At 47.4% G+C, this 24,936-nt stretch overlaps 1 protein-coding gene across 5 annotated transcripts; it reads left to right on the forward strand.

Moving 5' to 3' along the window:
- Nucleotides 1-1,965: 1,965 nt before the first annotated feature.
- stk11ip (serine/threonine kinase 11 interacting protein) lies at nucleotides 1,966-23,254 on the forward strand. 5 transcript variants are annotated; one of them, XR_004616694.1, is made up of 27 exons: nucleotides 1,966-2,457; nucleotides 2,830-3,032; nucleotides 3,375-3,449; nucleotides 3,560-3,655; nucleotides 3,759-3,866; nucleotides 3,945-4,016; nucleotides 4,096-4,225; nucleotides 4,584-4,687; nucleotides 4,779-4,868; nucleotides 5,198-5,239; nucleotides 5,817-5,981; nucleotides 6,075-6,156; nucleotides 6,289-6,789; nucleotides 6,867-7,081; nucleotides 7,226-7,336; nucleotides 7,960-8,191; nucleotides 9,642-9,793; nucleotides 9,892-10,135; nucleotides 11,538-11,650; nucleotides 12,461-12,558; nucleotides 13,409-13,590; nucleotides 18,350-18,434; nucleotides 19,284-19,366; nucleotides 20,567-20,799; nucleotides 21,341-21,551; nucleotides 21,813-21,815; nucleotides 23,243-23,254. XR_004616694.1 is itself a non-coding variant. In XM_034612992.1 (26 exons), exons 2-26 carry the CDS (start codon nucleotides 2,391-2,393, stop codon nucleotides 21,479-21,481), a joined length of 3,624 nt encoding a protein of 1,207 aa, XP_034468883.1. In that variant the 5' UTR covers nucleotides 1,966-2,157; nucleotides 2,318-2,390; the 3' UTR covers nucleotides 21,482-21,586. The 5 variants fall into 5 exon arrangements, 4 of the variants coding, with proteins under 4 accessions (XP_034468883.1, XP_034468870.1, XP_034468889.1 ...); XM_034612992.1 differs by lacking the exons at nucleotides 21,813-21,815; nucleotides 23,243-23,254 and having other exon boundaries at nucleotides 1,966-2,157; nucleotides 2,318-2,457; nucleotides 21,341-21,586; XM_034612979.1 differs by lacking the exons at nucleotides 21,813-21,815; nucleotides 23,243-23,254 and having other exon boundaries at nucleotides 21,341-21,586.
- Nucleotides 23,255-24,936: the final 1,682 nt, after the last annotated feature.

The following is a 24,936-nucleotide window of genomic DNA, read 5'->3' on the forward strand; positions in this document are numbered from 1 at the left end:
AGATCCACGCACAGCTCATCAACACTGCAATCACAGTGTTCATATTAGTGCGTAAAGAATATAATCATGATCACAACCTGTCGTGTGTGTTTGGCTCCATTATGTTCATGAACTGTGTCAAATTAAAACAATTATTTCCTGGTCATATAAGGAATGTTCTGCCCAAAATAATATTCCAAACATTGGCATGATGAACATTTTTAAATTGAAGGCAAAATCAGAAGCTTTTCAAAATTAATTTATAACTTTAATAAACAGGTATACACGCCTCATGATGAGTTATAACAATGGACCAATACATTAATAAACAAAAAACAACCCTAACTACCCACAAATACATTATAAACTGGTAATTAACCAGTTTTAAATTGGTCCAATACTCTTTTTAAATGTTTTTCTTCTTCAGGACCCATTTAGAGCAGAAGGGTTTTGTACATATGTCAAACTGTCGTGTGTAAAAACATCTCCGTGTTCATTTCTCAGACTTTGATAATGAATGTGTGCACTGTTCAGTGTTGATTAACTTAATTAAGGCTCCCTCTGATTGGATAAGTGGGGCCATTGAGCGGGGGGGGGGGGGGGTCGGAGATGTAATTCATCATCAGATTACTGGGCCAGGCCGGTCACACCTACAGCAAACAGATGAATCACGTGTTTCTTCTGTTCCTGAAAAGGTCAGAAATTCAGAAAACCTGCTCAGGAGTTTGAGTATTTCATGTGTCTGAAGAAATAAGAAAACTAACTTTTGAACCTGAAACTCTTCAGCTGGAGAAACAAGCAGCTTCTCTCTGGATGGAAATGTTTACTAAATTACAGTTCATAAATCCTTACATGGAAATGTTCACATCACAAGTCCCGAATGGAAAAATGCTCATGTGTGTGCATGTGTTGTTTTTGTGCGTGTGTGTGTTGGAGCGTGTGTTTGTGCCGGAGCGTGTGTTTGTTTGCTGCCTAGCAACTGGTGATGCATGAGCAAATTAGGAAAGTTCTTGCTTTATTTGCTCCTGCGAATCTCAAAGTATTTGTTATTTATTCCCTAATGAAGCGAGGAGCCCCAGAAACCCGCTCCCTCAGCGTGAGGAGTAGATGTGAGTTTACACTCTGATCTCAGATCTGCACTCTGCACCGTCGACCCCCCCGTGTTTCCTGATGCTGACATCAGCAGCGTCTCTGTGAGAACATGTAATGGTCACTTCTCGCACGGCTTCAAATCCTCCGTCCAACATCAACCATTCAGCCCAAATCTAAATAAATCTAAACTAACACTGACACTCGTCAGCCAAGCAGTTGCCAGGCTCCGGTTTCTGTTGGTGCCACAGCTGGGATACGGTTTGACCAGCAGCCAGATGTGGTGCGAGGCTCAGGTGGGTAAATTTGACAGTTTGGCCCTTAGGGAAACCACGAGCTCCGTCCTCGCTGCTCGGGTCGAACTGAAAAGGTCCAGATTTGACCTTTTTAAAGGGTCCTTACATGAGAGATTAGGAAACTGAGGCTGTTTTTATGGATGAATGATGAACCTTGTGTCTGAAAGTCACATGTGGTGACGTCTGCTGCTTGATGGAGCGACTGGTGCGTCTCATTGAGGAGGTGAGGGGGGTTGTGGGTAGGTCAAGGTAGGTCATGGTTAGATTAAGGGTCAGGTTTTAGTTACACAATGAATGGAAGTCAATGCAAGAGTAGTGTGTGTGTATGTGTGTGTGTGCGTGTGTGAGTCCTTGCTCAAGTGCACCACCCAGTGGCCACCTGCAGTACCATCAGCCCACATTGAAATCAGCTAAATTAGCATGATTTGGGTTTATTTTTATAAAACAGGGACTTTTTAAGTGTGAATTATGTAGTTTATACTCTTTTATGGTTACAGTTAATATAAAGAAGCTGCAAATATCGCAACAAAACAACCAATATGTTTATGTCACAGTCGTGCGCCTTTTTTTGAGCGAACGTCCTTTTTGGCCGCTCAGAGCCACCGTCCAGCCTCTGGGCTCCTCGTCACGTGATGTAAAAAAAATGTCAACATCACTGCTCTGTGCTGTCATAGCAACAAACTACCACTAAAACCCCGTTTCTCCTCGCGCTCACACTTTAATACGCGTTTATTCCGCCCGTGGGACGAAGACCTGGATGTTCGCCATCTTGTCTGTGGCTGTCAGTGCAGAGGTGCGTCCTTTTAGCCTAGCCTAGCTTAGCTCAGCTACCAGGAAGTGGTCCTGCTAGCTTGTTAGCTGGGGGAACGTGAGCTGCAGAGGGGTTGAGTGGAGTCTTTAATGTGAAGTAACACTTTGTTACACATGGTTTTAATGCTTTAACGGTTTCACAGCTGCTGTTTCCGGTGTGAATGTCCCAGTTGTTGTGTTGAGATGAGCTCATGCTAACTGTTAGCCTGTTCCAGGATGTCTGTGGCTCACCCTGGTCAGTCCTCACTGGTTCTCAGCTTGGCCACTCTCCTGAGGAATGATGGTATGTTTACACTCTCTTCATCCACGTATAAGATAAGATAATCATCTATTAGTATCACAACAGGGACATTTGCTTTTACACCAGCAAAGAGGATAGAGACATAAGTTAAAGTACTAAATAAGTAACCATGCAATCAAAACACAGGTAAATATATGAAATATGAAATATACAGAATATATAGAGTGTGAGCAGAATAAATGCACAGTAACAGGATTGCATATTAGACATTGAATTGCACCATTAGAAATGAAATCACACCCGGGTTAATTCATAGTAGTCTTAGGGCTTGGTGTGTGTGGTTGACTGGGAGCAGAGCTGGTTGTGCAGCTGCAGGATCCTTTATAATCCGGTTGTGTCCCCCCCCCCCCTCAGGGGACCTGGTGCTGGACGGCAGCAGCACGCTGACCTTGCCGGCGGTGAGCCTGCAGCACCTCACCAGGTTGTTTGAGCAGCACCTGTTGTCCCGGAGCCAGCAGCATGGCTTCCTGGCGCTGCCCTCGCACCCGGCGGACACCGAGTCGCTGCTGCAGCTGCAGTTTCTGTTCGATGTCCTGCAGAAGACCGTCTCCCTCAAGGTGCGGAGGCCTCGCTCAAACTTCCAGAGTTCATCTGATGCACTTTTTGGTTTATTCAGGAGTCAGTTTTCTGAGTCAAGATCCAACAAATAGCTTCAAATGTTCTCCAGGGGGTCCTCTGACATGGAAAGAGTTTTTATGTCAGTTGTATGGATAAAATGAATTCAATCTTTCAAGGTGGAAACTATTTTGTGTTTGTATCTTGCTGGTTCCTTGATATTCAAACATCAGCATTGAGCAGTTATCATATCATTTGACCTTGTTCATTTCTTATCTTAGCGTGGAAGTAGGATTTTCAGTTGTGAATATTGGTCATTAGATCTCATTTATTTGTAAATGCAGCTCATCAACCCTCCAGATGTGAGGCTCCAGTCTGTGGTGAAAATCTTCCCGTTCAAGTCCCTGAAGTGTTTGGAGGTAAGAACCCTTTTATTCCTTTTTCTCTCCATCACTTCATCCGTCTCATTCTGTCTGTGGTCGTTCCTGCATGAACCCCACGTTCCTTTGTGTCTCTGTTCCTTCGCCAGCTGAAACGAATCCCTCCTCACTGCCTCGAGGGCCTCAGAGGAGTTTACTCCCAGCTGGAGGTCTTCACCTGCTCAAAGAGTCTCAGCTCCCTGGAGGTACTGTCAGTTAGTCTGTGTTTCACATTCAAATGCCTTTTACTTCTGTAAACGCTGCTGGCCTCGTTTTATGAAAATGAAAAGTGTGTGTTGCTGGTTTCAGGAGCTGCTGTCTCTGTGTGGAGGAGATCTGAGCTCTGCACTGCCGTGGCTGGAGCTGCACACCCTCAACTTCAGCTACAACTCCATCGTCTGCCTTGACCAGTCAATAGTGAGACAGAAACTCAATCGTTACTGACCCACTAGCTGATGTTCTCATCGTCTGACTTCTGTCCTTTCTGTCTCTCAGACTTTACTGAACGTCCTGAAATCTCTGGATCTGAGCCATAACAAGATTCAGGAGTGTGCTGAATTTCTAAAGGTTTGTGTATATATATATATTTAAACTTTACATCTTGCTTGTGTCGCTCTCTTATTCTGCTCCTCTGTCTTTCTTTCAGCCCTTGAGTGAACTGGAGCGCTTGAACCTGGGCTACAACTGCCTGCAGAGGGCGCCAACGCTTGGCCTGAGTGCCAGGTCCAAACTGCTCACACTCATCCTCAGGAACAATGAACTGGAGACTATAAATGGTGAGTTACACTGGCACAAACTGTGTTTTCACTCTGAGTTGTTTTTCTTTGGAAGCAGACAAACCGCTCTGACAGTTGGTCAGTCGTCTCACAGCGCCCGCAGACTCGTGAGCCAAGGAACTGAGAGAGGAAACTGGAAAAACAGGATTGTGATCTCTGCCTCCGAGTGTGAAATCCTTCTGCTTGTCTCTGATATTATTTGAAGCTTTAAATAACCTCACACATGCCTGTTTATTATGAAAGGAGTAAAGCATCAGAATCAAACCAGACACTTGAGCTTGCAGGTTTCTGTTTATTGCTTCTCCATAAACGTTTGTGTACGTATGTAGTTCATGTGTCTTCCTCTGTGATGACACAGGCGTGGAGCAGTTGTCTTCACTGCAGCACTTAGACCTGGCCTACAACCTCCTGCTGGAGCATTCCCAGCTCGCTCCTCTCTCCCTGCTGCACTGCCTCCACACAGTAAGGACGCCCGCTCCTCTCACTTTCATCCTTAGTGGGTAAACTGATGTGAGACCAGCGCCCTGTAAAACGCAATGATGTTGTCTTGTAGTTGAATCTGGAAGGAAACCCGCTGTTCTTCCAGAGGACCCACCGCACCTGCACCGTCCGACACCTCTCTCCCAGGGCTGCCAATCAGAGAGTGAGTGAGAGTTATAGCTTGTGTCAGTGTTGGAGCCTGAAGCAGCTCACACAATGTCCTGCTCTCCAAACACTTCTAAATGAAACGGAGGCTGTTGAATTCCATGTGGTCAGCCGTGCACTCATGCCGTGTCTCTCCACACACACACACAGGCTTCCTGTTTACGTGCGTGAACTCCAGGGTGTATCTGCGTGACTTGTGGTGTTTGGAAAGTCGTCAGCAGGCCCTTGTGGTGGCAATTGATGGAGAAAAATGGCATTTCATGGTTTTTATTGCTGTGTTTTGTTTTCATTGCAAAACCAATGTTCCCTCTTTTTGTTTCTTTCCAGCTCAAACTCGATGGCGTTCCACTTTCTTCATATGAGCTATCGGTAGGTTTCTCAATCTCTGATCTGATCGACCCACTGTCGCAAACCTCTGAGAGACCTTTGGTTTTTATCGTCCTCACTCTTCACAGACAAATCCAACTCTACACTAAAGCTATTTTCACACACGATGTTCTGGACAGTTTCTGGAGTTAGTGTTTCACATATGAAGCAGCAGCAGGAGATTGTCCGGGTCAGACTCGTTCACAACAACAGGAACATTTTGTTTTCTCACTCTGACATTTTTGGGACATTTTACGAGGAGGCTGCAGGAAAAGTTCCAGAAAATGTCCAGACACACTGACTCAGACATTTGTTCCCACATACGAAACCACCAGATCTGAAAATGGCTCAAACATCAACCCTTAACTCTCAGTCAACTCTGAGCCACGTGTCAGCTCTGTCGTGCATGAAGTCACATTGAAACCACGCACGTCTGCCAATCAAACATCTGCCAAGTGTCCAAATACTTTTGAACCTCTGGAATTTGGGCCCTGAGGATAGAAAGAGCTACGTCTCACTCGCAGTTCTTTTAAACGCAAACTTCCTCAAATTATACCTGAGACTTTGCTGTTTATTTCAGGTTCTGCCCAAACCAGGTCATCTCAGTGTCCAGGTCCAGACGACGCCTCCAGTGTCTTTGCCACCAGAACGAAGCAACCAAGAAGGGTCCAGTGGCGCCGGGGAGCTGAGTGACAGCATGACGGCGGATGTGGGGGTGTCACACATTCGCAGGAAGAAATCCAAGGTAAGAGAGCGGCTCCAAAGTGTGTTGAGTTATATTTTCTTTCTACAAAAGTCATAAAACCTTTCTTTGTGTGGAAACCATTTTGTGTTTCAGAGTAAGGTCAAAGTGCGGCGGGCCAGCATATCCGAGCCCAGCGATACGGATTACGAGCCCAGACAGTTTTCCTCCTCACAGAGTGGGTTTTTTAAATCTCTTTTCCACTATTTGTTTGAGCTACTAGCTGCTGATAATGTTGGAGACCATGATTAAAGTTTACTCAGATGTTAAATCAGTGTCTAAATAGTAAAGTTTCATATTCCTCCACCAGGTATTGTTCTTCCCCACCAGCAGGAGATTGAGCGGATGTCCAGCTTCAGAGATCAGCTGGGGGAGGATTGGCTGAGGTACCAGCACCATCTGGATGGAGCTTCCTCCTCTGCCATTATCACCACCGCAAACCAGTCTCCCCGTCACACTCTCACCAACGGCTTCAGCACCTCCACGCCGTGTCCGTCCACGAGCAGCGGGAAGCAGCAGCCGTCTCCACCATCCCGTGAGGTTCCCGAGGTCCTGCAGTCTCCGCTCTTCCCAACCGAGCCCAGGATGGAGACGTCAGGCGCAGATGGAGACGAGGAAACCGACTCCACGCTGCAGTGGCCCGCTCAGAGCACTCGAAACACGGAGTCCACCCTGGAGGACAGCACGGTGGACGGTCAGGGGGCCAACCAGGGAGATAGGAACTCTCCTGAGCCGAGTCCAGAGTCTCAGCGGCCGGAGAGAGCGGAAAGCAGAGGAGCCAAGGAGGAAGAGGAGGAGGAGGACTTAGGAGGTAGGGTTCAAGGATCATAATCGACAGAGCTTCAGTTTGACTCTTTCTACACATAAAGGTTTTCTTTCTCTTCTTAGTGGACCTGTGTCACCCTCTTCTCGTGGGCGTCTTATCGGAGGAGGAAGACGACAGTGGCAAGAGGATGGAGGGGAGGAGGAGGAGGGAGGTGTTTCTGTGTGTAAAGCAAGGCCTGGTGCTGGAGGTGGACGTGCAGCGCGGTCAGGAGCGATGCCGCCTGGAGCTGGACAGCCTGGCTCGGGTGGAGACCACAGAGGCGCTGTGGACCCGTTTGGTAAGATAATAATAATAATAGAATACTAATAATAACTGGAGTTTATATCGTGCCTTTCAAGGTACTCAAGGCTGAGTACCTTGATATTTATTAGGTTTTGATTAGTTTTTGAGTTTTCTCCTCTTCTCTCACTCGGGGTCTCAGGAAACCGAAGAGAAGCTTCCTGCTGTGGATCTTCATTTCGCCTACATCAGCAGGGAGAAGAGGAGGAGACGCTACGTCCTGCTGGACGATGACCCACAGCAGGCGCTGCAGGTTAATAACACAACACACACACTAAGTCCTGTGCAGACCTGGTGTCAACATCCCATCACAAGTTGACAGCTCATTATGAAACTGTAGAGGTCAGAGGTTGTGAGATGAGTAGGTGGTCTGTCAATAATTCACATAATGAATTCACACTGCCAGAAGAAAGTGGCCCCGTGCGTCACAGAGCAGCTCTGGATGTGGTGGGAGCTGTTTAGATCACTGGAGACGAGCGTTAGATGCCAGTTCTGATCAGGGCCTCGGATTCTGGGCTGCACAAGCAACATGAGTCCGACTTTAATCCTGTCGAACAGAAAGCTGGACGAGCCCGAAGCCGTTCTCTCTCTCTACCGTGTGTTTCCCTCCTGTACGATTCCTGTCTCCTGATATTGTGCAACACGTCCAATCGGTTCCAGACTACACGGACTGCCGATGCCAGTTCCAGGATGTGAGATGTACTTTTCAGATTTGTGTTTATAAACACACACAGAGCTGAAGTACCAGAGTTCAGCAGACACCTTGAACTCTTGACCCACATTCTCCTCCACTTATTGTGGCTCCAACAGTTTCTAGTCCTTCTCTGAGAAGAAGGAAGCTGCCTCAGTGATGAACTGTTCCTCTGTGCTGACCAGGCTCTGACTGACGTGCTGTGTCGTGTGGCGGAGGAGAACCAGCGCCGGGACTCCGAGCTCCGCCCCAGCCGCCTCCTCATGCAGTGCCTTCGCTGCAGGTCAGAGTTCACGCTGCGAGGAGAGAGCGGCGAGGAGGAGGCCGGAGGGGGGGCGAGGCGGATGATACCGGAGGGCGTGGACCAACGGGACGGGGAGGAGCCGACGGAGGCAGAGGGTGATGATGACAGCAAAGGTGAGGAAGTGTTTCCTTTATTAAACACATACATTTTGATGATGGATATGATGTTTATGCCTCTAAAGTCCCTGAGAAGATGTTAAAAGCATTCTCAAGTTAAAACAATCACTCCTCAGGTTATGAGTAACTAAGCAATGTGATGTTTGGATTACGTTTATATCTGAATCTGTCATCTGTGGATATCGAAGACCCGCACACAAACACGCGCACCACAGCCTTGACTCTTGTGACTCAGCCCTGAGTCACACAATTTCAGATGAGTCATGTTTCAACTTCACAAACCATCGACAAAAATGAAGCTCTCGAACCCTCACTTCACATTCTTTGTATTTTTCTGGGTTTGTGGTGTAAAACTGCAGATAAGACTCAGCAGAAGGTCAAACATTTCAGGGAGCAAGTTGTTTATCACTTGACGTCGAAGCTCTCGGGGCGCTCCCATTGGTCGTCTGCACGGGGCTGAGGATGTTCCCAAAACAGAGCTCTGCTCTCAGATGGACTCGAGCGCTGCGTCCCAGGAGTTATCTCCTGTCTTTGTTTTGCTGATCTGCCCATTCTGCTGTGTTCCCATCTCTATAATCAGCAGGAGACAGATAATACCCTTCAGCTCCAGCAGCCGCCTCCCTGCAGCTCGTCCAAACCCGACATTCAGACGAGTCCCAGCACGCACAGAGCGTGCGCAGGCTTTGTTCTGCAGATGGGTTTTTTTGGAGCCCTGCTCCATTGATAGTCTGCTTAGACTGGTGCTCTCCTGCAATTTCAGGAAACAAATACCTTTTCATTAGCACGTGTCTGAACTTAGACCCTGTTTGCCTGCAGGTTAGAGAAATACACGCCCTGCAGAAAGCAAAACAAGAGTCATGTTCATATGAAGCTTGTTAGGATTGAAAGCAGACATGTTTTCTGTGTTTGAGGTCATTGACTTGTCAGAATCAATCAGCTGTCGTCACGCTTGTGGATGATGAAATATTCAGTTGAATATATGTTGTGTAAAATAAAGCCCTCAGATAAGATCTGACATCCATTAATAATCTTTTTCCATAAGAAACCAGAATAAAAGTTACTTTTAAAGCCTCACACTCGGGCTGGAAAAGACATGAGCTGAAGTCTGGATTCTTTCCTGAAAGGTTCGAGAGACACTGGATGTGAGAACACAAAGTGGCTCCACACAGTTTCCAGAACTTTTCCTGCAGCCCAAGAGTAAAATGTCTTTGTGAGTCTATGTGAGATCAGAGCAGGAGAACTAACAGCGAGTGAGTGGGCGTGTTGATGGGTTTCTGTTCTGAACGAGTCTGAACCGGACAATCTGCTGCGTTCTTCACCTGTGAGAGACAAACGCCAGGAAATGTCCAGGTCCAAGCTCGCGTCTAAAAACAGCTTGACTCAAATTAGTATCTTAGCTTTTTATAAATCCCTTCCTCTGCATCTGTATGTTATTTGTGTGTTTCAGGACACGGTATTTGTCCTGAATGTGGGAGCGACCATGTGGTCCAGCTGGCTGGCCAATCAGCACCCTCGGCACCCTACAGCAGTACGCCCGTCCATCGCCCTCCGAGGCCGCAGAGCGAGGACCATCTCCTCGATATAACCCAGAGTGCCAAGGTCTCGTCTCTCTGTTTCCCCGTTCTGCTCTAATCAAAATCTTCAATAGTCAAAGACACAATCTCATTCTTTAACTCGTTGTCTCTGTATCGCTGTAGGACGACGACACGGACGCCAGCATCAGCAGCAGTCCCCCCCCGGAGAGCGGCACCACCACGCAGGATCCCACCTACGTCACCGCCCAGGGGAGCTCCTTCTTCAACGGGGACGACAACCACAGCCTCTCCTACAACACGGACTGCCAAAGCAAGGAGGACTTGGCTGGGAGCTACCACTACACCGCGACCAGTGAGACGCCACCTGACGTACAGGCCGAACCTGCGGGGAGATCCTCCCCAAACGGTGGGGGCTGCAGATCTTTGTTCTGATGTCTGAGTGTAGAGTTCACTGCTGCTCCTCTGAGGTTCTGGAGTTTCACAGGGTTCAAGTCGTTTAGTTCCCAGGGAAGAGGAAGCGGGTCCATGTCTTGACCCGTTTACCCCAAGCGCTCGGGGTCAGTCGGTGGTTTTCGGATGAGCACGACTTTGTCTCCAGTGTGAGTCTGTGGTTTCAGGACGGATTATGTGGGATTGGCTCCTCGACTGCAGCGTCACAAAAGAGCAGAGAGGAAGAGATGGAGAAAGCTGTTCCCTGTTCCCCGAGCCTTTCGCTTCCCTCCCATCGCCTCCAGTAATGACTCCAATCTGTCTGTTACCTTGTGGTTGGTCTAAAAACGGCAGACAGATGTGGTGGAAACCGGATGCTGCTACGGAGGTGCAGAGGATTCCTGTGCCGCGGCGTCCAAGTACTTCCCATCTCCGCTCAGCTTCGATTAGGACTGAAACGGAGCTGACGTAAACAGTTCGCACCGCACACACCACCCTCCATGTGTTTTACAATGAACACATGAAATGTAGGATTTGAATCAAGTAATAAAAGATCATTTCTACAGTGTTTTACTGCTGTTTGGGATTTCCTCCAGCGAGCAGCCCCGCCAGCATCTCAGTGATACTTTAACTATTTCACTTGTCAGTTTGTTGGTTCCAGCTTCCAAAATGTTTTAGTTTATATCACAATAAATTAAAAACTCCGGGTTCTGGACGGTTTGGAGACGTCACCGTGGAGGATTTATCGCCGATGAGAGTCTTTCACTGACGAATCAGAATCTGCGTTTCTGTTTGCTGATGTGAAAACGTTTTGGTCGACCTGCCGTCTTCCTGAGCAGCGTCTTTTCTTAGAGACACAGTGAACCCACTGTTGTGGAGCTCAGTCCTGAAGAAGCTCTTTGTCTCTGAAGTCAAATCAACGTGTGTGTGTGTGTGTCTGTGTTGTGTGTGTTTTACGTACACACAACAAGCCTCGTCTGAAGCTTCAAAGACCTGTTTTAATCTGGTCTCTGTTTGCGCTCCCTTCAAGCTGCTGGGTTTGTTTTGGCGTCTGCAGCTCCGTGCCTTGTCATCTTCGATCAGCTGTAACCGTTCATCAGCGTCCGAATGCCCCCCCGTCGGTGGGTTTATGGCTCTTAAACGCCGCTCTGCGTGAGGGCGGCTGGCCAGCGCTGCAGTAAAGTTTCATAAAGGTTCACGTTGCTGCCAGGAAAACTATGGCTTCACCATCGGTGCAACATATCAAATAAAGTATAGCCAAAAAAACAGATTTATTCCTTTTTAATATTGTTTTTTGTGACGAGCTGAGAAATAGTCATTCTTGTTTGTGTGTCAGAGCAGCTGCTTTAATTCTGACCCTTTCTCCCGTGTGTGTGCAGACGAGGTGGACTTCCTGTCTGAGGACTACGAAGCCGTCGACCATCGGCTCCAGCTTTTCCTGGACGTGGAGGTTTTTGAGGAGGAGGAGGAGGAGCTGCACTCTTTCCTCAAGGTGTGTGAGAGTTAAACGAACGTAACACGCAACGTGAGCGAACCAGATGAACGTCTGGCTCAAAGTAATAAAACGCTGATTTAGAAAACAGATTGTCAGGGTTTAAAGATGACTTTACACTGGAGCTGGTCCTGGCAGCCTGGGAGTGATCGAGTGATGATCTGATTCAGCAGCACAGCGCTTTAACGTGGCTGTTATTGTTTCTTGTGTGACTGCGGTTTGTAAAAGCCCTTAAATGTGTCTCCCTGATGCCCAAAAAGATCCCAGATTAATGGGTGGTGACAACTTTAAGACCCGCAGCACTAACTTGTGCGGTTTCATCGCAGTCGGCCCAGATGAGCACAGTCAGTAAATCCCCCAGGAGCCCATTGGACCCCGCTCTTCTTCTGCCCCGCTGTCACTCAACGTGCTCGCAGCCCTCTGTAATATGCAGCGCGTCCTGGGAGCTCTTCAGATCAACGGGGATGTTGCTTTTCTCCGTCGGACACCTGGATGAGGAGCAAAGAGCGGAAGAGGACGCAGCGCAGCTGGGGGACAGGAGATGCTGCTCAGCTTTGTTTATTTATCCAGTGACGGAGGCCGCTCGCTGTTTCACATGTGCTCTTGTTCCAGAGGAAATGAAGCAAGATGTCGCTCCACATGTCTGCATTTTAAACCTACACGGAGCCTGTGACCCTCAGACAAACTGGGGAAGATAGTTCAACTTGATTTAGTGGCTGTATTGGGCTTTTTATCGTGTTGTAACAGGACCAAGAATCGAGAAAAGGCTCTTTTCCTGCTGTTAATCTTTGTTTCTCTGTGTGCGGTCAGATGTCAGCTGTCAGGTTCGGGGAGCCGGGGGAGATTCCTTCTCTGCTGGTGGTGTCCAACCTCAGAATCTATTTCCTGGAGATGATGTCAGAGATGCAGTAAGTACAGGACATTTATCAGCTGTCTTCTAATGTCGTACTGCAACAAAACAGTGAAACGTCAGATGTTTGATTCCTCATGTTTACTCGTGAAGCTCTGGAGGGAAACGTCGTGGATATCGATTGGTGTTTACAGCTGTCAATAGCGTCGAGTGTGCGTTACGCCCCCTTGTGGCAGAGTCGACAGTAACCAGCAGATGGAAAGTCACGACGCTTGTGGTCCTAATACTCCGTCGTAAAGTTTAACACTTTAACATGTACGGTAAATTCTGTTTTCTTGCCCTGCAGCGATAGAAGACCTGGCACTAATAAAACCAGTTATTATAACACCAGATATTCCAGAAAGAGTTTTCCTTTCTCTCATTCTCTCATTTCATGGTGTAAGGTCAGTGAGATATTGAGAAAACGATTAAATGCCGCTGGTGTTTATTCTAAACGGGCACCACTCTGCAGTTCTAATGACCATAATGATAATAATGTTGAATAACTTGTCCAGGTTTCTGGGTCACATCTTGAAAGCACATTGACCTCAGAGTGTCTGTTGACTCTAGAGTCTTTTCTCCTTCTTCTGCCAGTTTGAGCTCCTCTGTTGTTTTTCTTCTTCTTCTTCTTCTTCTTCCGTTACATGAATGAAACCGTTGATTTCCTCCAGGTCTGGAGCCCACGCGGTGAAACATCTGAAACCAACCTCTGCTTATCTTTTCATCCTCGAGAGCCGCGACGTGACTCATGAGCGCCGTCGCGCTGAATTCATGTTAAACACGTTTTTAGAGTCACACCTCCAAGTGTCCCTTTTAATCCTGCTCCCTGTGACGGGACCTTTTCTAACGGCCCTCGTCTTTCCTCCCAGCAGAGGCCAGCTCTCCGATTGGCTGCAGAAGCGCGACAGCCACCCAATCATGGAGCTCAGCTACCTGGAGGTGGGGCTGGGCTCTCAGACCATCCACATGGAGTTCGGAGACGGGGGCGCCGCGTACACCCTCCTGGTCCGGGACAGTCTGCGCTGCAAACGCTTCTTTGGCTTGTTGACAGGTAAAAAGGAAAAGCTGCCAAATGGGAGCAAAGTGGAAAATGGTTTGTGTTAATGTATGGAAAACACATAAAAGAGGTTTTACGTTGCGACTGTAGTCGAGGAGAGAAACTCAGTGACCCCCCCCCCCCCCCGCTCTCTCTGCACTCCTCTGGCTCTTTGAGGGAAGATACCACAGTGCACTAATTTAAATGAAGAAAAGAGGTTGTCGAGGACTGTTGAATCCCCGAGGCAGGTACTGGAACAACATGTTCCCCTCACAGGAGCCGCAGACTGAGAAGCCACGCCCCCCCTCACAAACCACTACTATACCATATGTGCGCTCTGTGACGCAGCCCTCGGCCCCGTCCCCCTCGGTGTTGGGTTCACGCACACGCTGCAGCACATCCTGCCCAGACCGGCTCGTCTGCGAGCGAGGACCAGGGGCTGGGAGGAAAAGCTTTTATTAGACGGGGGTTCCTGCTCGGGGGTTTGGAATGTCTGGAAAAATATGGAAAATTAATTTGACAATTTCCAGCCCGAGTAAATGAGTGGAGAAAACAGGACGTTGGCTCGAGTTGGAAAAGTGTTGATGCTCGGGTGTAATGCACATAATGCAACGTTTCTGTGGAAATGTATTAATCTGTGAATGAATCCTCCTGTAATTACTGTTTCATATGATCAACTTCACAGGTCTAGATCCTGCAGAGCACATTTTTCCACCACTCGTCTAACGGCGTTTCACTCGGGAGGTGGTTTCTGGAAGTTTGTGGAACGATTTGGCTTCTCAACATAGTTTATTTTCATCTTCTTACTTTTTTTAAATTCTCCTTCATCTCGCAGAATAACAAGCGACAATAAATCCAAACACCAGACTTGCAAAAAGAGCATCGTTTAAATGTAAAGTGAGAGCGGACATTTCCGACAAACACATTTGACCAAGACTTTCAGACGGGGGCTGAACAGAGGAGCTGCAGCAATGGTCCGAGGACAGTGATGTGAACATTAACAGTCATAACATCCCAATATGTCAATTTGAAGTCTTCTCTTCCAGGAAGAAGCAGGAACATATTTAAAAGCGTCGTGCTCTTCTCGAAGCAAATGATTGAAGGAGAAATGTGGGTTTTCATGAATCTTTCTTCGAGCATCAAATTACGTCAAGGACGTTGTGTTTTCACCACTCGTCTGTCTCGTGGCACAAAAACACAAAAACAACTGAACGGTTTTCCACAGAACTTGTAGGAAGGATGGAACGAGGGTCTAGAAAGAAAAGACAGAACATTTTGACCTGGCTCTGGAGGCTTGTACATATTTCCCAGAGTATAGTTCATGGCTCTGGAGGCTTGTTCAGAGGACAGATATCGTCGGGCCTTGCTGAAGATACGAGCTCGACTGACTGATGGTTTAGTTTTCGATGCGTTTCTCACTTTTTCCATCACATTCTTTGCTCTTCGTTCTTTTCATCTCTCTCTCTCTTCTCCCCCCCGTGTCCTCTGAGAGACTTCCTCTTTCTTCCTCAGCTCTTTTGCTGTGTTGTATTCTTTCGTGGCTGGAAATGATTCCAGATTTCTCCCAGCTCAACCACAGGGTTTGTCCAAAACAGACCAGACAAAGTGAAAAACACGAACCATGGTTTATTGCAGCCTTCAACGTGCGTCGTCAGAAAATAAAGCATGAATATGTGATGTTTTTTTGTGGAGGATGTGAAGTGCCAGACTCTGATGCTTATCTCCCCTCTCATCCTTCAGGATAGAGATCACCAGCTCTCAGTCTTTTCCAAATTAACCACAGAACAGCTGTTTTAATATTCTGTCCAAAGAATTACGGTAAAGCTTAACCAAAACAAACCCCGCCTGTCGCCCAAGCTGGCTCCCATCACACGGACAAAAGTTGGAAACCACAACTGGAATGACAAAGACGGAGAGGGGATGTGGTTATGAACTGGGAGGGTTTTATTCTGACACAGCTTTATTGAAACATCAGCCCGAGACGGAATTTGTTTTACTGAGTTTGTGTTGTTTTCTCTTAACTTTTAACTGTTGAGTTTGAGGAGCTTCGGTCGCAGATGATGAATTACGGCTCGTGGTGTTCAGTGATAGTGACGGAGAAGATGGTTCCTGGTGAAATGCACCTGCAGCCGAGGCTTCGTCTCATGAACTGTGGCTCAGTGTGTGATTCCCTGTGAGAAGCATCAGGAGCCCAACAGTCTGGAAACATGAGTAACTGGAGATATTGACCAGTTCACCAAACAGGCTCTGCTTCGTCACACTCGTGGTTTCAGACGTCCGTGTTTAAAGGTCAACTCACTGTCCCGACCGCAGCGTAGGAGGCTCTGGCTTTTTCCTGAAAATGATCTGTCCAGAATATTTAGTGGCAAACTTTTATCTGGCTTCAAAACAAGGCCCTAAAGTCCCACTACCAGGGTTCATGCAGGATTTTAAAAGGTCTTCAATTTGATAATCTGAGCTTCTGACTTATATGTCAAAGTTTTACGTAATTCATTTAGTTAGGGCTTGATTCTGATAAGTTAATTCTATTTAACACAACCGCCGTCATGCTTTTAAATTAGCTTTTTGCTTTGGCAGCATGTAGAGTTTGTAATGATGAAACCTCCTCAAATCCTCTGGATGTGGATTCTCTGAAACGTCAAGAAAATGTTCAAGAAAGTGTAAAAAAAAGTCCTGGATCTGCCCCAAAATGTAAAGACGTCTTTCTTGACTCGTGTCCCGTCCTTCAGGCTTTGTGTAAATCAGTTACTGTGCAAACAGAAGCACAGGTCCAGTGTCAAGCTTTGCACTCGGTAACCGATGGGCGCTAATTTCCTCCAGTGTGTGTGGACCTCCTCTCTCTGACCCTTGAAACGAACACAGTGTGAAAACCAGAAATACCCATTTGTTTAATTTGAACCAGCGACTGGAGGAGTCAGGTTCCTTAATGTGAAGCAGCGTGTGTTTGGATGTTAACGAGTCTTTTGTCCGTCACGTTTAAAACCCATTACTGAGTTTTTGTGTCTGGCGGCAGACGCTTGATCAGGTTTCTTATTTCAGAGAGTTCCTGTTGAAATGAAAACTCAGTTTGAATCTGGAGAAGTCGTCACATGGCTGATGTTTGGACAGAAAACTGAACGCTGATGCATTTCAGGAGGTCGACGTAGTGTGTTAAATACACAAAAGCATTTTTCAAGGAGGGCATCATTTTCTTTTACGTATTGGCGTCAAAGATTTAAACAAATTAAATCATTTGAATGCGTTTTTAGAGTCTTGATGAAATATTTCACTTGGTAAAAACAAAAGTAAGAAAAACTCGAGGTAATCGGACACGTTGGGTCTTTGTCTCCTCGTGCTCTTTGTCGATAATCGCGTTGTGACCCAGTTTAACTAATCTCTCGACCCTGAGTTTGGGCCTTTAATCCACAGGTCGACACCCGGAGTTCAATGAGTCACGTCTTTCTGTTTATTTAGTTCAGCAGCTTTCTTCCCTCGGAGCAAAGTCAATAAAAGTAGGGATGAATAATAAATAGCTGCAACAGAAAGACGGTAAAAATCCAGAGTTTCTCAATAAGTTTTGAAAGGAACACGTGGGACGACCCGAGGACCCAGACGACCCGAGTGACCTCGCTGTGTTACTCACATGGAGCAGGTCAGCGACGTGTATGTGAAGTATTTCAAAATGAATCCTAAACCTGATGGGAGGTCGGAGGAGAGACGATGAGATGGAGTGTTTCTTGCACTGATATTTATGTGTGTGTGTGAGAGAATACAAATCCAGGTTGAACTGGTCTGAGTGTGTTTTTGCAGTTGGGAGTTTAATGACACGGTTTAATGCAGCAGGACAAAAGCTTGAAACCTACACTCGGTTTACCTGAGCGTTTCTGGTAAACTGATATCGATGAGCCTCCTTCTCTGTGTCTTACACCTTCTTCAGGAGCAGGCAGATTTAGTTTAGACCTAATCCTCCTGTTCTCCTCCTCGTTCTCCTCCTCGTTCTTTATCCCTCGCTCCTCCTCGGTGTCTCTCTCTAAATTCTTTTGAAGTGTCCTTCTATTCAGAGTCCACCGCCGAGATCCTCTCTGCCCTGTGCTGTTGTCGCACTCGCTGACACGCTACAATCCGTGAGCGCCGGCGTGACCCCGGCGCTTTGTGTCGCCGAACATTTTCTCACCCAGCGATTCTATGGAGCTGAAACTTTACACCTGCAACCAGAGACCTGTTGGTTTGCTGGTGACAATCAGCGGGAGACGAGGAAGCAGTTTCACATCGAGGCTTTGTGCCTGTGGATGTGTGGCTGGGACATTTTCAGGCTACTGTGTCTTTTCTGGGCTCTTTACGGGGGGGGGGGGGGGGTCATGTGATCCAGTCCATCGCCGCCCTCGCTGCACATGAATGTTTCACAGACCTGAGCCGTGTTGATGCTCAGTTCCTCAGTGAGAGATGCCTCCACGCAGATGTTTGTCCTCCCAGATGTTTCCACAAAGCTCCAAGCTCTGACTGAAACTATTCAAAACTGTGTTTTCTCCAAAACTTATAAAGATGGACAACATGTCTCCACTTCCTCCCATTTCTATTCATTTTAATTGTCTCGATCTGTATATATTTTTATTCTTGGCTGGAAAGTAACATAATTTCCCCCCTTTTTGGATCACTGATGTTTTTCTGATTCTGATTTCTTCGGTTGACTGAATCCAAACCAAGTCCAGTTGTTTTTAACTTTTCCCATCTTGATTATATCTGTCCTTGTGCTCTTGAAAGTCACCTGACTGTGTCTCTGTTGTCGTTTCTCCAGGACTCGTGCGTGAGATGGCTCACAAAGTGGACAGCAAGCTGAAGGCCATCTCCACGACGAGGCTCAGCCCCCAGCACCACCTCTGGTATCTTAGACGTTGTGTGGAAGTTGTGTTGTGTGTGTGGGTGTGTGTGTGTGTGTGTGGGGGGGGGGGGGGTGCAAGTCAAACGGCTGCTGGAGCTCTAACACGCCACATTTCTGACACATCTTTACTTGATTACAATGAGCCTTTTTTTTTAACTTCATTTTGTAAAACGGCCTCAGTAAATTAGCTGGTAAACCACATCTTAATTTGTAACACGTGTTGCACTACAAATCCTGAAAGCATGCAGATCGTGTGGTGCAGCTTTTTTTACACCTTTTATTTGTGTGTTTTTCTCTTAAACCCGAGACGCTGGTTTTCTCTGAAGAGACTGTGGGGATCGTCACGGAGAAAAAGAACAGAGCTAAAGAGTAGAAATAACTTCTCCCTTGCAGCAGCCGTGTTATCCAACCTGCAGAAGTCCAATAAATATCATCTTTCTTTCAGCTTTGATTCTCATGAAGAACAGATTAGTGCCGACTCTCTCTAATCCCTCACATCTCCCACTTCGTGTCGTGTCCCGAGGCGGCGGCGGCGGCGGCGGCGAACTCACAGCCCGACAATCCAAAATACAAAAAAAAAAAAACTCCTTCTTGTGTCGTGAGTTAGAAACCCCGGCCTCCCAGCTCACTTCCAGCGTTTGCTCAGTCCAAGTCCTGTCGGCTGTTATTAAGTCAATTATCCCCTTTGCTTCCCAGTTGAAATTCACTCCGCGGCAGCACCTGCCAGCCGCCACAGCCCAGTTCTCTTTCCACTGTCTTATCTTCACTTAGGAGATGATAGGAGACGATTCTTTTATAATATCTCCACGTAACGTCATGTCAACACTTCATTTCCTCTCTTGTGTGTCAGGCCTCTGGTGTGTGAAGACATCCAGGAGGACGTGGAGGACGGGCAGCTGCAGTTCTTCTACATTCTGGCCTTTGTGCTGCAAGGTGACGAAGCTTTAAAGACATTTCATTCTGCTTCTTCTCCAAAAGCACAGATGATCAATCCAGACTCAGAGCGTCACATGTAATCACTTTTGAAGATGCAGAGATAAGGCCTTCTCCTCCTTCAGGTGATGACCTCAGTAGAAAAACATCATAAACCTTGTTGTTCAGCAGAAAGGAAGCCAAGAGGAAAACAGGCTTAAAGGCGAAGAATTAAAAAACGCTTTCATTTCCTCGGAGATGAAAGCAGATGGTGTGATTTGCGAGGAGCAGCTTAAAGCCCCGGCACCTGTCGAGCATCCATTTTAACAACCTGTGCCGTAAAATGAGGCAGAGATCTTGTGTTTTGACGGCGCGGGCTCTGTGTTTGTGCCGTGCTGCTGCCGGATGCCTCGCTCCTTCGTAAGGCCAAGGTAGCTGCAGGCTACACACAGCTGTGCACATCCCTGGAATTTCAAGTGCAGTGAATCCAGCGTGCCTGGATCTGCCCGCTCACTCTGCGGCTTCACGCAGGCTGAAGGGTTTTTATCTGACATCTGAACGTGGGCTTTGTCTGGAGCCTAAAACCAGTGACCCAGGACTGTTGCCCACTTGGACGAGATCAGATAAAGTCTCCAGAAACCTGATTTATTACCTCTGACGATTTATGACCTGCACATCTGAGGTCCTGTTTCCGTCTGCGCTTGTTAGTCAGTTTGTAGGATGACACCAAATCTACCTCTCAGCTGATTCCTGTCACATTTTGAGGAGGGTAGTTTTGAAGTGGATCCAAGTAAACGGGCGGATCCAGTGTTTTGTTTCCGCCGTCTTTAACATGGCGAGATAGAGCATTAGCCTCGGCCAAGGGATACGCCCTCTCTGGTTAAAGCTGAACTAACTTTGTTTGAACATGATGTCACTTCAAAACTTATAAAGATGGACGACATGTCTCCACTTCCTCAAACTATCCAGAAATGAACAATGAGTCCAATGAGCCGAGGTGTCAAGGTCCCACTGATACACGCTCTCAGCCAATCAGGAGTCAGTCTCAGCTGTCAGTCATGACGTCTCAGCCTGTTTTTATATCATCAAATAACCAAAGTGATCAGAAACATGAAGGGAACAGTTTTAGCTTCCATCCTGTCATCTTTCTTTATTAACAGTCTTTGATTGAAACAGATAAAACGTCTCTGTCTGCTTTTTAAAACGCTCTGTTTCTGCCAGACGGCGTTTGGACGCCCCTGACGGTCCTGGCGACCCGGGAAACCCTGTACCTGCTCAGAGAGGATCACCAGTGGATGAAGAGCTCCAGCGTCCCGACAGCGGATGAAACCACAGAACCACGCAGCGGCAGCGGCAGCGTAGCCGTGTTGGAAACGCTGCCGATCAGCTGCGTGAGCTCGGTGCACATGTGGCCTTCAGACCAACGCAGGATCGATCTGAAGCTTTACGACGAGGTCAGTGCTCACATCACGGGAACGTTTCTGATTTGTTTTACTAGAAGATGAAAGATTCAGGAAACGAGCTCACGGGGGAAGCAGGCGTCTCGCGGCCGTGCAGATGGACAGTGAGGTCATGATAAAACACTGATCAAGACCACTTTGTTTGTTCTCTTGGAAGGGAATCAAACGTGTGTTGTCAAACTTTTCTTCAGCAGGTAACAACAGCGCCGCGGACCTGAGTGTTTCCATATGAAACCTGCTATCTGGGTCGTGTTGAGCTCCATGCTGCTTCGCTTTAGAGGATGTTTGTATCATCCCATCATCTCGGCTCCGTCACGCCTTCGTCTCAGCTGTGAGCTCATGAAGAAAACCCAAACTGTAATAGACGGGTATTTACCAAGCCAGGTTCTGCGTTGATTCGTCCCACATGTGCGTCCAGGCGTTAGAGCACGGAGCCGCCACGAGCCACAGCTTCACACGCGGTCCAGCCAGAGCAGTTTGTCGTCAGGTTGAATCCCCGTGCGATGAACTGATATCTCCTCTGTTTCTCCCGCAGACTGTGAAAGAGGAGAAGAGGTGGTGCGTGCGCTCCGAGAGCGTGGAGCTCGTCCACGGTCTGCTGGCCTGGGTCAGGGCTCAGTGGGAGGCCATGTTCGGAGTCAAGCTGCTCACCACGCTGCAAGAGGGAGCTGCGTAAAACTAAAGAACTGTGTGTGTGTGTGTGTGTGTGTGTGTGTGTGTGTGTCTGGGAAATGTTTCATCCGCTCGTCACTTTCAGGTGAAGAACTTGGAAGTGACTCCTCACGTGCTGCACAGGCCTGTAAAGTCTGCAGTGGCATCGTTATTCCTGCAGACACCTTTTCATGGAGTGTGCCTTGATTTTTAGTTTTCTGTGCAGCTGCCATGTTTCTCAATGAAAAGCACCTTAATGCGTCTCGCTCTGTTCTTCGTTCTGTGTTGCATCAAGTAGAATCAACTGTCCCCCCCCCCTCACATTAAGACTCTGTCCTCCCCACCTCGGGGTGCAGTGAGTTGTGAGGTCACGCGCTCAACACGAGGCTGGAGGGCCGAGGCTTAGGTCCATCATGGCGGGGGGGGGGGGGGCCACTACACCCTCACCCACCTCCCCCCCCGTTAGAGTCTCATGATGTGTCTCTGCTTGTTGAAGAGAAGACGAGCTTGGTTCTGTTTTTAAAGCAACACTCAGTAACTCAGTTATTCTAACACAGCAGCCTGATCCAGTTCTCTGTTCTCAGACGCTGCAGGAAACTGACTCAGGATCAGGTCCAGCAGGTTGAAGATTAAAGCTGTGGATCATTTCAAAAGACTTAGAAGTTATTGTGTCTCCAATATTCGGCAGGAAACGGAGTTTGGTGGATTGGTTACAGCTCTTCTGCTTCAGGAAGCAGAGGATCATGGGTAATATCCACTGTTCTCAAAGTTACATAGTGTTGCTTTAATGAAAAACTCCGGGAGCAGATGGGATTCTTGTTTATTTTCAGTTAGAAGGTCTTTGCATCGTCTCTGTGTTTGGTTTGTTCAGTGTAATAAACAGAACCGCATGTCGCCCCTGTACAGGAGCAAGGATCCACATGAACTCTGTGAAGGCCCCGCTGTCGTTTAGTTTGTGTCTTTGTTGTTTTCAACGTCAGAAAAGTGTCTTTTATTTTTTTATGAACGTGTGTAACTCAATATAAAAAGTCATGTGTCCATTTGTGATGTGTCATTTTTAACCAGAAGTGAAAGAATTCCAAGTTGTCTGAAGTTCAGTGGAAACACCACCGATCCTCCTCCAGGTCGACGCTCATGTTCCTGGAGAAGAGTGACTCTGAATCCCATCACGAGGCAAACCACAGAAATGTGTTGACAGAAGGAGGTTGTGACAGAGCTGATGATTCCATCTGGACCTCTGACCTCCCTTCACACCTCATTCTCTCCTTCCTGCTCTGATGAAGTTTCCTCAGAAGAGACCTGAACGAACGTCAGAGTTCAGGTTCTGTGTGAACGGAGCTTTCTGGAGGATTCTCTCTCTCCTCTGAACTGTTCAGGAATGAGTTCTCGTTTCTGAACCGGCCTGTAATCGGCTTCCTCTCGCTAATTGTTTGATTCCTTCATTGGTGCTTAGGAAAACCCGAAAGTGGCTCGTAAACCTGCTGTCTTCACGAGCCATTTCCACTTTATTGGGTCAACTTAATCATGACTGTTTTCTGCTGGCTGCAGCTGAAACAGCAGCCGAGGAGGAGGAAGAATTCTCCGAGTCCTAGATGTTTGTTTATTGGATCATTCTCCCTCTTTCTGGCCACTTGACACCAAACTGCTGATCCCGCCCCCTCGGAGCTCAGCTGTGTGTGAAGGTCTGTTCACCAGCTTCTCAGTGTAGATATGTACATGTGTGGAGCACCTGGCGAGTCGGAGACCTGGATCACCTTCACCCACAAGTCTGACAAATCCCAGGGAGTCTCCGCTCACTGGTGACGAGCCGCCCGGCTTCACTGTTCTCACACGTTTAGCAGGAGCACGTCTCAGGTTCTCCTCCTCACTCTGGATCTCTGGGAGAGGTCAGAGGTCAAGTGCAGGTGCAGAACCCCCCCCCCCCCCCCAGGTAGCTCCGACTCCCCAGCAGGTCGGGGAGGAGGAGCTGAGGTTTCTGTCACGCTGCACAGATCCAGGAGAATTAAAGGATCTGTGCAGGAGAACTGTGACAAAGCTTTTAAGAAGTCGTCTGGTCCAGTTTCCGACTGGAGACTTTACTCCACATGTTCGCTGCTGGGATGGAAGGAAGGAGAACTTTACTTTAACGGGAAATAAAAAGTAATTGGTCGTTTTCGTGTTTAAACTAGAATAACACTCAGAACAGCACTCTCCCCCCCCCCCCCCCCCCCCCCCCCCCCCCCCAAGGGCCTGATCTCTCAATGGTACAGAAAGTGATAAAACCTTCTGGATCCTTTGTCTGCATCCAGGACAAAAGGTTTCATTTTACTCTTGTTCTGTTTACTTATTGATATATTTCAGTTTGTGTGTTTAGAATAAAGTTTCAAAGTGTAATTTGTGTTTTCTATTCCCCACTTTCTCTTATTAATATATTCCTATGTTGATGTTCAGTGGTATTTAATATGGTTTCACGGGGTTAAACAGGCCCAGGGACCAACAGGAGACAGTCCTACCGACTGCTGGTTGTGAGTTCAGATCCCGCTTGATGTTGTGGCTGAACAGTTCTTATAAGAGGAGGATGTGACCGTGGTCGTTTGGCTCGGGGCTGCACATCTGGCTCCTCGGTTCGACGTCTCTCATTCCTCCTCTGAACGTTCAGGAGCAGCACAGCTGTTCTGTGCATGACAGCAAGAAGTCTGTTGTTCTTCCTGCACGTCCGCTGGACTCATGGAGGAGGGGGGGGGGGCTCCTGGTCTAAAAGCTGCAGTCACGCAGCACTGCTCTGCCAAACCAACCCGTGGTCCAGGGGACAACACGGGCCTCGAACACGCAGTTCTACAGTCGCTGCTGTGATTAAACACCAACATCTGGAGACTGTGATGTCATCAGGCTCTCAACCGGACGTCTGAGGGACGAGGACGTTTCTCTAATCAGAGGAACTGAAGTGAGACGCTCTGGATCCTCATCAGCTGCTCGTCCTGCTGCTTCATCAGGAGCTTCTCTGGGCCTCCTTCTGCAGCTTGGCCTCCCACAGAGCAGTTTATTACATCCTCAGGTCTGAGGAGGAGGAGGAGGAGGAGGAGGAGAGACCCTGAAGTGGTCCAAGGAAAGATGGGAAATTAATAAGAAGAGCAAAGTGCTGTGTGAAGCATATTAAATGTAAAGTAAAAATACAAAGAGAAACAACCAGGGAGGGTGATCCCCTCAATGAAACCCAATTAAAGACATGTAAAAGGAAAATAGAGAAATAAATAGAGGGGATGCAAAGTGAATATAACAGATTAATGATTCAATTCATTTAAAAAAGAAAACATTCAAGAAATTCAAATGGCACCATTGATATTTAGAGGAATCAATCCTCAATACAACAAAAATAATTGAATCTAAACATCAATTTAGGTTGTATTTTTGTATGATCTATTATTATTATTATTATTATTATTATAGGGGTTCTAGATTATTATGAAAGATAATCTGATCCAACTACAGTGTGATAACTGT

This window comes from Hippoglossus hippoglossus, chromosome 2 (assembly GCF_009819705.1).
Source record: "Hippoglossus hippoglossus isolate fHipHip1 chromosome 2, fHipHip1.pri, whole genome shotgun sequence".
In the NCBI taxonomy this organism is placed as follows: Eukaryota; Metazoa; Chordata; class Actinopteri; order Pleuronectiformes; family Pleuronectidae; genus Hippoglossus; species Hippoglossus hippoglossus.